Source organism: Gymnoscopelus microlampas (genome assembly GCF_963454915.1).
Source record: "Gymnoscopelus microlampas genome assembly, chromosome: 12".
NCBI classification, from domain to species: domain Eukaryota; kingdom Metazoa; phylum Chordata; class Actinopteri; order Myctophiformes; family Myctophidae; genus Gymnoscopelus; species Gymnoscopelus microlampas.
The window spans coordinates 32,392,247-32,408,569 of NC_139949.1; the positions used below are offsets into that span (position 1 = coordinate 32,392,247).

The 16,323-nt window shown below is 43.3% G+C and overlaps 1 protein-coding gene across 11 annotated transcripts in view; it reads left to right on the top strand.

The window, feature by feature from the left end:
• Positions 1-16,323, top strand: part of LOC311056637 (unconventional myosin-XVIIIa-like) — an 84,153-nt gene that overhangs the window by 53,627 nt on the left and 14,203 nt on the right. For all 11 annotated transcript variants that reach the window (XM_084073413.1, XM_084073410.1, XM_084073418.1 and 8 more), the window contains 14 exons: positions 250-393; positions 1,132-1,221; positions 1,535-1,654; positions 1,924-2,041; positions 4,129-4,256; positions 4,816-4,970; positions 7,600-7,723; positions 7,897-8,097; positions 9,454-9,564; positions 10,120-10,224; positions 10,441-10,587; positions 11,300-11,413; positions 13,781-13,897; positions 14,690-14,773. In XM_084073413.1, the coding sequence (XP_083929539.1) occupies positions 250-393; positions 1,132-1,221; positions 1,535-1,654; positions 1,924-2,041; positions 4,129-4,256; positions 4,816-4,970; positions 7,600-7,723; positions 7,897-8,097; positions 9,454-9,564; positions 10,120-10,224; positions 10,441-10,587; positions 11,300-11,413; positions 13,781-13,897; positions 14,690-14,773 (1,758 nt within the window). The remainder of the gene's footprint in view (positions 1-249; positions 394-1,131; positions 1,222-1,534; positions 1,655-1,923; positions 2,042-4,128; positions 4,257-4,815; positions 4,971-7,599; positions 7,724-7,896; positions 8,098-9,453; positions 9,565-10,119; positions 10,225-10,440; positions 10,588-11,299; positions 11,414-13,780; positions 13,898-14,689; positions 14,774-16,323) is intronic.

The following is a 16,323-nucleotide window of genomic DNA, read 5'->3' on the forward strand; positions in this document are numbered from 1 at the left end:
TACTATAATTGATTTTGCCTACAGAATAAGGCATTTTAACTTGTAAGTGACTTCACACAGGTTTCCAAACACATACACATGCCTCAGAGCACACATTGATTGTGTTTGTATCAACAAACAAAGTCAGCTACGTGGAGTGATGCTAATGTATGTTTGTGTGTGTGTGTGTGTGTGTGTGTGTGTGTGTGTGTGTGTGTGTGTGTGTGTGTGTGTGTGTGTGTGTGTGTGTGTGTGTGTGTATCCCCACAGCTTCAGCATCTGGCCATCCGCTGCGTCCAGAAGAACATACTGAAGAACCGTGGTGTAAGGCACTGGCCCTGGTGGAAACTCTTCACCACTGTTCAACCACTCATCAAGGTCCAGCTCACTGAGGACCAGATGAGAGCCAAAGATGTAAGAGCTTTATTGTATGACTGCACATTATGTACAATGTGTCTTACCGTTTTGAATAGATAAGATTTTGAATAGACAACTTATATTACAACAACAAAATAATTAAGTGTATGTAGAATTTCTACTTTCTTGAATTGTCTGCTTGTTTGTATTATTATTATTGAAAGAGGCTAACCGTCTATAAGAGGGTTAGGGTCTGTGTGTGTGTGCGTGAGTGTGTGTGTGCGTGTGCGTGTGCGTGTGCGTGTGCGTGCGCGTGCGCGTGCGTGTGTGTCCATTGCTAACTTCGCAATCCGCTGGACCTATCGGTGCCAAATTGAGTATAGGCTAACATAGAAGATCCATTTTCTTTTGTGTTTTATACTTTCTGAAATATTTAACTTTAATTTGACAATGGATGTTTGATAATGCATCTGGCTGAAACCACACCCCAATTTGGAGATAACTTACAGTACATCATTGTTTGTATAAAGTTAAACGTGAGTGCATGCACCTGTAATGTTTTGCCTACAGCACAATGACTCGCTACAAATGTATTCATGCAAAGCACTGAAAAATAGATGCAGAACGTCCCCCTGCATCCCATTGTCTCTCCACATTTGGGCAAGACTAATATCATCATCAATATGATGTCAGAGAGCCACATTGGAGCCAGCCATGCCATTATTGGATCCCGTCTCTACTTTTCTTTTTGCCTACTTATCTTATCCTGTCTTATGTTGCAACTCTGTGTTTCAGGAGGACATCCAGCTGCAGAGGTCAAAGCTGGAGAAGGTGGAGAAAGAGAGGAATGAATTGAGACTGAACACCGATCGACTGGAGAGCAGGGTGTGTCTTTGTTGTGTTTGTGTTGTTGCACTGCTGAAATTAAAGTGTGGAGGCCAATCATTGTGTTACACCCTATGGATTCATGTGGAGGTTTGACTGCTTACCTGTATGGTAATAAGGAAGTGCTGGTTTGTATTACACCCGGAAGACGCTTTTTGCTTATCATGTTGTTGTTATTGCTGTCAGTACTGTGTCTGATGTACTGTGTGTTTGTGTGTGTGTGTGTGTGTGTGTGTGTGTGTGTGTGTGTGTGTGTGTGTGTGTGTGTGTGTGTGTGTGTGTGTGTGTGTGTGTCTGCGTGTGTGTCCTCTAGATCACAGAGTTGTTGGCAGAGTTGGCCGATGAGAGGAATACGGCAGAGTCAGCGTCACAGCTATTAGAGACTGAGACCTCAGAAAGAATGCGTCTAGAGAAGGACATGAAGGACCTACAGGTACAGTATGCGCGCGTGCACACACACACACACACACACAGACACGCACGCACACGCACACACACACACACACACACACACACACACACACACACACACACACACACACACACACACACACACACACACACACACACACACACACACACACACACACTTGACTCTGAGGATGTAACAATGCCTCAAAATGGACTCGCGGGGTGCCACAGGAACTACAGTGAACACCTGGCTGCTACGACCGCTCACTGTTACAATCTGTCCCATCCCAGGCCAAGTTTGATGCCATGAAGAAGCAGATGGAGTCACAGGAGGTGGAGGTGATGGAGGCCCGGCTCCTGAGAACGGCGGAGCTGAATGGGGAGTTGGCGGATGACGACGATGACGCTGGTCAGTCTGAATACCTTCCAGTAGGCTCTGGCAGGGCAAACGCAATGAAAGCTCCTTTTTACCCTGATCGTTTTTGCTGCCTCGAATGCTAATGTTCATTCACAGCTTATAACAAGGCTAAAATAAATGTCGAGTGAGATTTATTATTCTGGCTGGAAATGGTCCATGCTTCTGAGATCAGTGGCTTTAACTAGTCCATTAAACCATGCCCTAGAGTAATATGAGTGCATTCATATTATTAGAATATTTTTTATACATTTGAACAAGAGATGATTTTCTTTAGAATGCTACTTTTACAGGCTTTGCTCTGCACTCAAATTTTAATGGATCCCACTGCATTTTCAGACATTTATTCCAGATGACTTGTGCCACCCTGTGCAGCTGCCTAAGCCTGCCTTACTTGCTGGGCTGAATCCTTCAGACGAGGATTATAAGCACAGTTTGAAATTCCTTACTCATGCCGGTCACAACTGTGGTAATAAGAGGCGCCATTGGGCTGGTTAAGCAGGAGAACATGATAGCGTGGCTGGGTCACATCTTGCATAATTGCATTAAGTGTCCTATCTGAGAATACTAATTCACAGCCACGGGATTAAGATGCATACTACCCAGCCTAAATCCCAGGCTTGTGTGTCTTTGTTCTTTTGCTTCCGGGTGTGCTTGCAGCGAGGGTGTTGTGTCCGTGACACTTTTTTCCCCCTGCAGACAAGCCATTATAGAGCATATCCGAATCCTCCGATGAATGAGAAAATAATCGTAAGGGATCAGAGCCGGTGGCCCTGCAAGCTGTCATTATGTTATATATATGCTAATAGGGAGCGCTGATGGAGGAGCCAGCGGTGGTATGTGCAGGAGAAATGGACAGCCACCAAAATGATAAGCCTTAGAAATGAAGCTGCACCTCAAAGTGTGCCCAGGCGCTGCTGTGGCTCTGATAGCCTCTGACAGGTACAGAATTAGGGTCAGTTAAGAACTGTGGAGAGTGCCACTTAAATTTGTCCTTCACCGTCAAATGCGATGCTGCACGTGGAATTCTTCTTTTTACCTGAGGTGTATTGAAGGTGTATATTTGGTTTTCATTTAGATTATTACAGTTGAGAAACTTAAAAGGTAATGGGTGGTGTCCCGTTGACCTTATTGCTGTTGTTGAAGGGAAGGCTTTGATGAAAGACATTTTCTTTTATGTGGGGAAGATAGTATTCCCTCTAATATGAACGCCACATCTATCCCCCCCCCCCAGGGGTCAGTCCTGTCAGTATGATCCATTTCAAACAGTCTGCAGGTCCTTTATACCAGTAGTTCTCAAACTCTTTCATGTCAAGGACTCCCAAATTGACCCCTAAATTGATTGTATTTGGTCACAGACCTTAATTAGGGACCCCAATGCAAGATGTGTGTTGTTAAAATGTTATAATATAATAACATTAAATATAATAAAAAAATAATTCTCACGATTTTCAAATTGCTGATGTATAATAAAACTAGAGGTTTGGGCCGCGCACCTCACTTCAAGTAGCCTGGCCCGCACATCGGAGACAGAGACTGTAGATGGGCTTTTTCATCAGCCCAATACGCGTGTATACGTTCATTATCCATCTGTCATCCAACCGCATGAATTATATCATCCTATTTATATCCTATTTATATTCTATATGGATACATACGTACTTGTAAAAACAATGTCACTCACCACTGTCGCAATCACAGATGTAGTGACTGTATTCAATACATATCCATGGTAACAGCAAGCCCTCCGTATTCCATCACTGTCTCACATCGCAACTTTACAAAAGACATATCCAGTGGTTGGCAAGGTTCAGAACTTCACTAAATCACTCCCACGGCAAAGTGTTATTGTTTTTTTAATTTTGTTTTAAATTCACCGTTAAGTTTCTCTGATTTGGAAGTTAAACTGATGGAAGCTACTGTATATGAACCAATTTGGCTTGGGATGCCAAGGACCCCTGGGGGTCCCTGGACCCCATTTTGAGAACCACTGCTCTATAGCGTCTGCAGGTCCTCTATACATTCTGCAGGTCCTTGCATTAAAGGCACAGGCACTTCTCAACACTGCTTTTACCTTCCAGGCGGAGAATGGCGTATAAGGTATAACCGGGCCGTCCGTGAGACAGAGTTCATCAAAAAGAAACTTCAGCAGGAGTTTGAAGACAAGTTGGAGACGGAACAACAGAGCAAGAGACATCTAGAACGGAGGGTAAAGCCTATTTTATGTTCCAGCAACAAAGTGCTGTGCGAAAGTTGTAGACACACTCTATCTTAAGTGTAGCTGAGCCATGATTGGATGGCTCAAACTAAAGCAAAAACGTTTCTGTAGTGACAATGCTATTTTACTACTAGGTTACTTGTTTGGCTGGCATATGCATGGGATATTTACTGTATATACTCTCTCTGCTTGGCTTGTTATCTGGTTACTATACTAACTTTACAACAAACTTCTGTCTGAGGACAATTTCTTGCAAACACTTGGTCAGTAAAGCATAAATTAGGCTCAAAGCTTTTGTTCTAATACTTCAGTAGCTCATTGTTGAAAGATGGAGGCCTGTTAGTGTTTTCTATTTGTTTGTCTGCCTACATTCGAACAAACACAGTGAGGAGACCTTAACTCTCCTTTGTCCTTGAACAAATGAGTCCAGGCAGACATTCTGATTTCCCGAGTGAAGGAGATGGTGTTCTCATTAGCATTGCACACCATTAAGATAAACGTTCAGAATATCCTTGTGTACATTATCTATGTGTATGCATGTGCACTGCAGGTGGCTGACTTGCAGACAGACAATGAGGACGTGCAGCGTGCTGTGCAGCAGCTGAAGAAGAAATGCCAGAGGCTGACGGCAGAGCTTCAGGACACCAAACTGCATCTGGAGGGCCAACAGACCCGCAACTATGAGCTGGAGAAGAAACAGCGCAAGTGAGCATCACATAAACTTGCACCCTCATCTGTAGACGGGTGGATGGATGAATGGATTGATGAATGGATGGATAAATGGATGAATGAATGATCAGGCAGGTAGTTGGTCACATATAGATAGACAGATAGAAGGGTCAAGTGGCTTTGTAGCCACAGAGCCACTGGTCAAAAGTTCCTAAATAGGTTTCCCTGGACAAACAGGTTTACGAACAAACAGGCTAGGGAAAAGCAAAAAAATAAGATCGACACTACTAGCCCTATCCCCTGTCCCCCCGTCCCACTTTCTAAATGATGCCTTTCTTTTATTATTTTAATCAATAGGCTGAAATCTTTGTTCATCATTTTCTTCTATAAAGGGAGTTACACACCCGTGATGTGTTTTTCATGCCATAAATTAGTCTGAAAATGTATGAGTACCACACAGAACACTGAATCACGTTCACAGATCACGTCCACAAATCACGTCCACAAATCACGTTCACAAATCACGTCCACAAACGTTCAAGCCAGTTTTGGCTCTAACAAGGGATTAAATTCGTACTGCTATGCCACAAAAATGTGGAATGCCCTAGCAATATGAATCCTTACTCTCCTTCAAAACCGCTCTAAAAGAGCACTTACAGGTGGCTGCAATTCGAAACTGGCCCGAGTAAAAAGTCATGCGGCGATAAAGCGACAATTTAACAAGTTGATTTTTCACCACGAATAAAGGCATCAACCTGTATTAATGAGGCGTCAACTGCTGTACTGTAGTTGATGACTGCACTCGTTCCTATGAGACTTACGTTGTTGGAGACATGAAAAATTGGAAATACTCCAGTAAAGTAAAAGTACCTCAAAACTATACTTAAGTACAGTACTTAAGTAAATGTACTTAGTTACTTTCCATAACTGCATGAAACCATCCGGTTGCTGGTGGAGTTAATAATACTCTGCCGCCTGACGAAAGACGTTGCATAACAGCTTTAGCTTTAAACAGAAGCACTCAACATATGACTAAGCAGCACACTCAGATGTCTGTTTTGAGGATGTACTAGATCGGCACCCTGGTATACCTTCTCCCACTACACTACCAGACCAGCACCCGGTTTATCTGGTACCACGGCCCTGTTCAACTTGTCTGGCAACCAGTTACAGAGCAGCTCAGCTCGTACAGTAGTAGGGTGCAAGCCCCCCCCCCAGCCCCACACACTCTAAAAATAGCATGCGTCTATTCCATCTAATAAAGCTGCAATTTCATTGCACAGGTGTATACAGTGCTATTGCTCTCTCCATAGGAAAACAATTCTTCAGACACATATTTTGGCAATTCATGTACTGTATGTGAAAGCACCTTTACTGCACCTTCCATTCCCACAGCATGGTGACAGGTGGCTGTGGCCTTATGGAGACGTCGTCGCTGCCTCCTTCAGTCCCAGCCATCTGCACATTGACTGTCAAATTAATCTGTGCCCTGTCCCTGGACAAACTCCTCTCTGTCTGTCTGTCTGTCTGTCTGTCTGTCTGTCTGTGTATCTACTCCTCATTCCTTTGTTCTTGAGTGACTCACAATGCAGACATCTGGACTTAGAATACAATGGTGACTCATTTGAATAGTGGAGGTGGTCTGTAATTGCCGGCGTTGCATTAGCAGAGAAAATGACTCCAGACTTTAAGCACTTGAGAAGTCATGGCTGTGGCAAAATGTGAACTTTCATACATGCTGGGGAAGGCTTGATGCCCGAAACGTGTCCGCGTTTGCTGTGTCTGTCCGTGCGCATATGAATTCGGAGTGCTGGCTATTACTTTCTTACTGACTTTCTCCCCTGTGGCTAATTGAAGATGCTTCGGGGGAGAAATTACTTTCAGTTGTGCTTTGGGAGAGAAAAGGAGAATTACACAGAGCTGAGAGTACAGAACACTTAACTGTGAAGTTCAACATGGCCTCAATGCTGCCGCCCCAGACAATTGAATAAAACATGCGCGCCATTATAATCCAAATGTAAATTAACGGTAGAGATACTTTCACAGAAAGGTTAACGGTAAAACATTCACGTCTGTAGTGAGATTACTCGTGCCAATGACAACATTCATAACAAAAAAAGTTACAAAATGAGTAAAGTTTCTGAAAGTTAGGCTTAGCATATATTTGCTGATAGAAATTGTTCTAATACCGTAAATGAATTGCCACACTTGATATTTCAAAGTAATATATACAGTATTTATAATCTCTGAGAGCAATGGACAGTAGAATATGGTTGCAGTCTTCAATAGTAGAAAGTACTGTTCCTGAAGAAACAGTGTGGGATCGCTAAGAATGTTGAGCTGGTATTAAGTATTGATAGTGTTAGTAGTGTTATAGTAGGGTCATAATACAATGACATCAGTATTATGACGTCACTAGAATGGCATTACCATTCACTAGAATGGCATTATGCATTATGACATCACTAAATGGCACTTCTCCATTGAAATGACCCAAAAAACGGGGAGAATAATAATAACTAGAATGGCATTACCATTCACTAGAATGGCATTATGCATTATGACGTCACTAAATGGCATTTCTCCATTGAAATGACCCAAAAAGCGATCCCACAAATATTCATCATCCCTCTCAAGTGTCTATGTGTGTGGGTGTGCGTTTCAGATTTGACCTGGAACAGAGCCAATCTCAGGCTGAGGTACAAAGAGAGAGGAGCCAGAGAGAGAAGCTGGCCAGAGAGAAGGACATGATGACTGGGGAGATGTTCAGCCTCCGCCAGCAGCTGCAGGTATAGGCTACACCACATACCCTTGATAGATCCTGATGTCTACCAGGTCTATATACGGCATAATGGGGTTGTTCCGGGTCCCTGTGCGCGCGTGTGTGTGCGTGTGTGTGCGTGTGTGAGCGTGCCTCTGTCCGTCTCTCCGACTAACGTTCTCTGTGCCATCGCCCCGGCAGGACAAGGACCTTGAGCTGTGTTCCGCGAGCCTGAAAGTGCAGCAGTTAGAGGCGGAGCTCCAGGACCTCACCTCCCAGGAGTCCAAGGACGAGGCCTCGCTGGCCAAGGTCAAGAAGCAACTTCGCGACCTTGAAGCCAAGGTCAAAGACCAGGAAGAAGAACTGGACGAACAGGCTGGATCCATCCAGATGCTGGAGCAGGTATGAGATGTGGCGAGGGACACACTGTGTAACGCTCAGTGGTGGAAGAAGTGCTCAGATATTTTACTTAAGTAAAAGTAACAATACCACAATGTAGAAATACTGTTACAAGTAAAAGGCCTGTGATCAAAATGTTACTTGAGTTAAAGTACAAAAGTATTGGCATAAAAATATACTTAAAGTACCAAAAGTAAAAGTAGTAAAATGTTTGAAAATAGCCGATCTACAAGCTCACAACGCGGTAAATGTACTTTGTTACTTTACACCATTGGTAACGCTGAATGCACAGCAGCAGCGTCCACGTTAGTTTGCGGCGCTAAATGCAATAATTGGGGCATGTCTGATGTTATGAGTGACAGCCTATCTGTCACTGCGTGACAACGTGCATGTCTACTACTGAGGTGAAGAAACAGACTGTATGGAAGTAGCAAACAAAGTTTTAAACTAGCAGCTGTAGATTCTTTTATAAATTATTAATCAAGATTGAGCAAGTACATGACCTATTTACTGCCTAAAATGAATAGGTTGTTTACAAAACAAGCTGCCAGAGACGAGCAACACTTTTATGTACGTATCCTCTGCACCAAGCTGTCCCTGCTCTCTGCCTACAATACTGGGGATAGGTTGTTTATGTTTGTACATGTAGTTTGTTGTCTATCTGTCTACAACTGCTAGTTTAAAACGTACCTATTCGCTACTTCCATACAGCAGTCGGTTTCTGTCCGTCTCAAGTGGTGAAGCCTGTGGCGTGCCTTGTCCACCCCCAGTGAGAAACTGTGGTGCTCATCGGATCAAAGTGAGGAGCTGCACCCTGTAGCAGAGCTCACACAGACAGGCAGTAGAAGTGCAGACACTTGATACTCGTCTATGGCTAAAATGTCTATGGCTGTTTTCTGAAAGACGTATACATTTTAGGCATTAAATAGGGCATGAAGTTGCTCAATCTTAATTTCCTCACCTACAACTGCTAATTTAATACTTCATCAATATTTGCAACTTGCGTACAGTAGTCCTATTCAGCTGTGTTGAGTGTATATGCCTGCTTCGGAGTACAGTGCACAGACAGCACACTGATTGGTTTGTCGGGTCTGTTTTTGTTGAATATAAGTTCACTCGTCTCCATAGACTTTGCACTGAAACTCGACGGATTCTCAGAATGTGTCAGCGTCATGACACTGTGTAAGGCTTAATATAAACTTCGTCGTAGGACTCTGTCCTCAAGTGTTGTTTGAAAAGACAGCGTATTGTCAACTGGAAAATGTTCGGTTGACAATACGCTCAGTCGCTCACATATTATGTTTGTTGTGTCTGTTTGAGGTGCGTGACACTGTGAGTATCTGTCTCCCCGCTCTTCAGGCCAAGCTACGTCTTGAGATGGAGATGGAAAGACAACGCCAGAACCACTCCAAAGAAATGGAGAGCAAGGATGACGAGGTGGAGGAGATCAGACAGTCCTGCAATAAGAAGGTCTCATCATTCTAACACCTCTTGAACCAACAATAAACACAAAATCTGCTCAAAGGCTCAATAAGGGAGCTTTGACAGATTCCCCTCCAAGCACACACTTGTGCATGAAACCGTGTGTTAAACTACCCTGTGCTCATACATTCCACCAAAGCCTAACATTACCTGGTTAATTTATTGGACGCTTAATACTCTGTTTCGACCACATCTCGTCCGACTAGTAGGTATTTACGTTTTTGATTTCATACTGTTGCAAAGTTTTTGACTGCAACTTGGTTGAACTATGTTTATACACTGTGATTACATGCTTCACTGTCCTCTGAAGCATCGGCCCATTTGTCTTTGACCTGTGAGAGCAGTCGTGTCATGTGATAGATGGGGTTGTGTCTGACTTTGTTATGTGAACCGTGTGTGTGTGTGTGTGTGTGTGTGTGTGTGTGTGTGTGTGTGTGTGTGTGTGTGTGTGTGTGTGTGTGTGTGTGTGTGCGCGCGTGCGTGCGTGCGTGTGTGCGTGTGCGTGTGCGTGCGCGTGCGTGTGCGTGTGTGTGCGTCCTACAGCTGAAGCAGATGGAAGTGCAGCTCGAAGAGGAGTATGACGACAAGCAGAAAGTGTTGCGTGACAGAAGGGAGCTGGAGTCCAAACTGCTGAGTGCTCAGGACCAGGTAATCGCTGCACGCGTGTTTATTTGTGTGTGTGCACGCGCTCGCGCTCAAGTAGAGCACTTACTGTATATTGTTACAGCAGTCTGAACCCTTTGAAAGATTCCCTTTGGAGTCGACTCTTGTGCTGTGGGTTTCTGAAGCAGCATACAGCAGTATTGCACAAACTAGTATTTTGACAAGGGCAGTGATGTTATAATAAAGTGCTTTGTGTTTCAGGTGGGCCAAAGGGATGTGGAGACAGAGAAGAAGCTAAAGAAAGACCTAAAGAGAACAAAGGTGCTGCTGGCTGACACCCAGATCATGCTGGACCACCTGAAGAGCAATGCCCCCAACAAGAGAGAGACCTCCCAACTGAAAAATCAAGTACAACACTATATTTACTATATTGTACAAAAAAGGATGGTGGAACCATAAGACTGTATATTAAGGTCGGGTCTATAATGCATTATAATTGCATCAATAATGCCTTATAATGCACTTATTCAATTATTCTCTCATTTTACCTAAGGCTTTATGTGCTTTTCAGCTGAGATGAACGTATAATGCATTGTGACCAGCACTTGTAATACTTCATAAACCTTGTTAAAGTTGTTATGCATAATATAAACATTTATAACAAGTGTTATAATGCCTCAAAAGTGAATTATAATGCATTATAGACCCGACCTTAATATACAGTTTTACCAGAGTCTCAAAGTCCTGCTAGCTGCTCCTTACACCTAGCCAGATCAAAGAAGTGCAACCTCCTAAACCCTCGTAAAACAAAAATTGTGCCTATAATGACACGCCCAAAATAATGTAGGGATGTAGCCATGTTGAAAGTGGTGAAATAAACCCCTGAAGCTCAATTTGGCCTGGCTGTGAGCATCCTACCAACATGTTTTATTGAGCAAAATATACAACCTGCAAATTGGACATTAACACATTTCGAGACTACTTGTTTCTTCTCCCTTCTTTTTTAATTATAATCAGCCTTCTGGCTATTGTGGTATTTTTAGAGACATTCAGGAAGCATCCTTCACCACAGCTCATTCTCATTCCCTCCTACTTTCCTCCTTTGTCCTTTCTCTCACAGCTGGAGGAGTCGGAGTTCACGTGCGCCGCAGCAGTGAAGGCCCGTAAGGGCATGGAGATTGAAATAGAGGACCTGCACATCCAAATGGAGGATATGGTCAAAGCCAAGATGGCGGTGAGTCTGTGAATGATACTTGCTGTACTGTTTGCAACTTGTTAATAAAGTATTCAATCAATATAAAGATGTGGATCGTACAACTGCCTCAATTATATAATGTATATAATTTGGGTGTGTACTAGTGTTGAAAAAAACACATTGTTTTCTGCTCATGTGGTCTGATATTGACCAGCCAAAAAGCTAAGTGTACGTTTGAACCTGCTACCATACAATATATTTGCATTTGCAACATCTTTAACTCAGACATTAGCATTTTGAGTTTTGCTCCCACAGAAATATATTTTTGTGTAATTATATAAACCTTTCATCAATCTTTGACTGAATAAACGTATAATCACCAGCAACAACAAAAATGACATAATTAGGAGAAGTCTCAAATGTTCCTTCCAGGGGTTGGAGCTAGAGACTCTCAGCATAGAGGGGGCGGATCACTCTCGAGGGGTCATTCTGATTAAATCATTTTAAAATTCACAACTGTAAAATATAGAAAATATAATATAATATCCTATCATAAACACAAATTGTTATTTAATGAACCGTTGCGTGCTTCAGAACAAGCAAGCAACAAGATTGCTTGCTTGTTCAGAAGCACAAAAAAAATCAAATAGGCTGCCAGAATGGACAAAGCAATAGATGCATGTACACTCTACATGCATCGTGTGCAGAATGGTTCAGCACCACCGCCGATGGACAGCAACAGGCCATGCATGCTGTGACCCAGCACCATGCCGTTATTCACACACACATCAAATACCCAAGAGAGCAAAGCGGCATACACAGCCTCCGTCTGACTATGTATTTTAGCAGTTAAGACTACAAAACTACAGATTCAGCAAGAGATGCGAAAGGATACTGTAGAACGCACATGCAGTAACATACAACGATGGAATGACAAGTTACTTTGTGGTTGACAAATGAGTTGTGATTAGTTGCAATCAAACTATTATTCATTGCTTGTGGTGAGACGCGATTAAAAAACTATGAAATAATAACAAAAACAGCCCTCTCAGTGGGCGTCCATGTGGTGCAGGGGTAAAGTTCCTGCCCTCCACTGTTGTGACTCGGCAACTCCGCCTTGGCCAGGTGCTCCAACAAACACAATTGACCGTATTCACGGATGGGAGGCCGGTTGGGGACAACTGTTTGGGAGCGGAACTGTGAAGGAAGTGAAAAGAATCGGCTATCGATGTCTATCGTGGGAGACATATCGTTGTCTACACCAGTTGTTCTCAACCTGTGGGCCGGGACACCCAGGGGGGTCCCCACATGATTTTTGGGGGGTCCCAGATGACAGTCAAGTGATGATTTAAGGACTTTTAAGACCTTTTTAATACCCCCAAAAAATTAAGAAAAAAAAAAACTGATCAAACATTGGCCAAATTGTCAAATAATATAAGAAAGCGGCAAGAATTGTCAAACTAGCCGATCTACAGCTTGCAGGTCTGCTATTTTCACAGTATTTATCTGTGGAACAGATTCAAATAAAATTGAATGCCTCAACTCCTACATTCCAAGTGCTTATAAGGGTGGGGGGTCCCCAGTTAAATATGATTATTTTGGGGGGTTACGGCCTGAAAAGGTTGAGAACCACTGGTCTACACCCTCCCCATGACCCGCATTAGGGGTTTGCAGTGACAGGGACTATACACATGGGGGGGGGAATTGGCATAATGACTAAAATGAGAGAACATTTGAAAAAGACAAAGAAAGAAAAACAGCTCTAATGAGCCATGGGGCCTGGGGAAACTTGCACCCTTTACCGCCATGATAGCTCCACTACTGTTTCCTTCTCTGCCACAGCCGTGAACATGGAATAACGTGCAATAGTATCAGTATTAGTGCACACCTCATCCAGCCATGGATGGATACTAAAATAATACATCTTCAATTGCCGCTTGTACTAATGAATGACAGTCAAATGACAGTCCTCTGTGAATTTTAGAAGGGATTGTAGACAATGACACTATGTATTTATGAAAGCACTCTATGCCTGTGCTCTACTTGTTGATTGCTTTGTCTGTGGCAAGGAAAGGTCTTGCAATTGTCTTATGTTAAAGAGTGCGTTTCGAGTCTGGGTCTGTCTCTCTTAAAAGAGTGGATGAACTGTATATGGAACACCTCCAGCCTGCACTTTTCCCCGCCTACGGTAAATGAGCCTGTTGATTATCTCCAATTGGTCTCATTCTCCAGCCAGAACAATGGCCAGACTGTGTTTTATAGCCATTAGATGAGAATCCAGGACCATCCCAGGCCTGCTGCCGGGCTAATGACCCTTTATCACATTCAATAGCTCATGGACAAAGCCTGACACTATTCTAAAATCTCATCTCTGGCCTTACTTCTCTCTCTCGCTCTCTCTTTCAGTTGGACGAGCAGGTGAGCCGTCTGCAGAGGGAGAAGAATGACCTGCAGTCGCGTATGGAGGAGGATCAGGAGGATATGAATGAGTTGATGAAGAAACACAAGGCTGTAGTCGCCCAAGTAAGCCAAGCCATACTAGTTTGACATACCTAGAGTATGATGTAATATTTTAGTAGAGTGTGACATAGTAGAGTATGATGTAATACATGAGAAGTGTGTGACGTACGCACGAATGGCTGCCATGTGAATATGGTCAATGTATGTTGAAATGAAGGCTGCCATAGCCATTTGCATTACCAGTTATTGCTCTTTAGTAGAATGGATTTACAATGTGAGAAATACTCCAACATATGCATGTGCCAAGTCATTATTCACTGCTATCAGAGAGAGACGCTGCCTGGTTCACAGCAGATGACATTAATTGCGGACTATTGCCGGTCTCAGGCTGTAAACAATAACACAGCTGCCATTGACGTTCCAACTTTTGTGGACATCTGGGTTTGTAAGTGTTGCCATGGGAAACGACATCAACTATCGGAAAAAAACATCTGTTAGTTAGGCTAACTAAGATGCTTTTCATCCATTATTTACCAGCGTGCAATGTGTTCCATTAGCTTTGAGCCTTTCTAGTGGTGTAAACATCTCCTAGCAGAAAACATCTATAGACACATAGACATATGTTGTACAAAAGTCTGTGTGTGTACATGCAGACCATGCCCAAAATGTCTCACTTGCGCGTGCACACGCACACACGCGCACACACACGCACACGCACACACACACACACACACACACACACACACACACACACACACACACACACACACACACACACACACACACACACACACACACACACAAAGTACTGTATGTATACTGGTTTACTGATTCTGTGTTTTTCGTTCACGCTAGTCTGCCAGGGACTTGACCCAGATCAGTGATCTACAGGCCCAGCTAGAAGAAGCCTCAAAGGAGAAGCAAGAGATCCAGGAGAAGGTACAAGGACCATGAGACCACACACTGCCTTGATGCTTTCAACTGATTTTTATGCTTCGGTGCAAAAGTGTCGTGCGATGCGAGATGCGACACGGTGACACATTTTTCCCCCAGTTGAAAATACGCTATTTTTGTAGAGTGACAGCATAACTCCAGCGACCTCCACCTTTCAATAGTTCAACAGCTGCTTTAGGATATTGTTCTGAGATCATGCATTCAGCCCTTTGTGTCTGTCTGTGTGGATGTGTGTCTTCTTGTGCACGCTCACAGCAGGTCAATTGAGGACCTCAATTCTCGAATGTCTCCTGGTTGAGATTTGCGCTCTACTGAGCGCACATTTCTTTTGGGGAATTTGGTAAAAACTGCATGGAAATGAGCTATGATTTTACAACCGAAAGTGAGCAGAGTCATGTGTCCCGCCTCCTCTCTTTCTCTGACACTTGCACACGCGCGCACACACGCACGCACGCACGCACACACACACACACACACACACACACACACACACACACACACACACACACACACACACACACACACACACACACACACACTCTCCTTCATATTCATTTTCAATGGAAACATTAAATTCACTAAATACACTTGTCTTTTGTTAAAAGTTCCCTTCTGACCTCAATGCAACAGCCTCTCTCACAGTGATGTGGCAGTGTTGTTCCCTCCTACAATGCCTTGAAAAGAAACTACTGTAGCTGTTAAAGTACCACTTTCAATTTCCACTTCCACAGTAATATATTACTTTGTGTGAAACATCAGAAAATGTATTTGTAAATGGCAGAGTGTGTCATCAGTGACGGTTTATTTATGTTCAGGTGGATTGGATTGTTGTATGCGATAAAATGTGACGATTGGGCAAAATTGCAAACGTGTTAATTTCGCCACTGGATGTGAAAATCGGACGGGATGATTAGAGAGGTAAAAAATAGGACACTCTCTTTACATAAATTCTTATTATCACTCCTCATCATTGTGAAATCCTGGAGGGGCTGTTCGGCTCACACATTAATCCTTCCCTCAGAATATTCACTAGAGAAGTCATATGTATGTGCTGCTGCATCTGAGTCCTTCCTATCATGTGCAAGGATTTCTGTCCTTATGCTAGCGGCTCTCCACGCTCACACATAGCAGGCTGTAAGGCATTGTTAAGATCTACCAAAGGAGGCTCTGATAGCCATCTAAAGCCTCTGACCTTCTAGTGGTTGCCGTATTACCAGTGGGAGAAAATCTGGCTTCTTTAATGACTTCAAAAGGGAACTCCAAATCCTCCTGGTCTCAGATGCAGAACCATTCATCAGGTGCCATACTGTGTTTCTGGGTCGTTTTCTTTTTTTTCCGTTTGCCTTTTTCTTTTTCTTTTATCTGTCTTTCATCCTTTTTCCAGTCATAAGGGGGAAAAAAACCTGTGTTTCAACAAGTGCAGGGCATTGATCCTTTCACTCCATAAAGCCTTTGTGCTGATTCCAGATCAACCTGCCAGCAGATGAGGGATCATCTAGGGCTCATCATATACCCCCAGAAACACAATAATGACA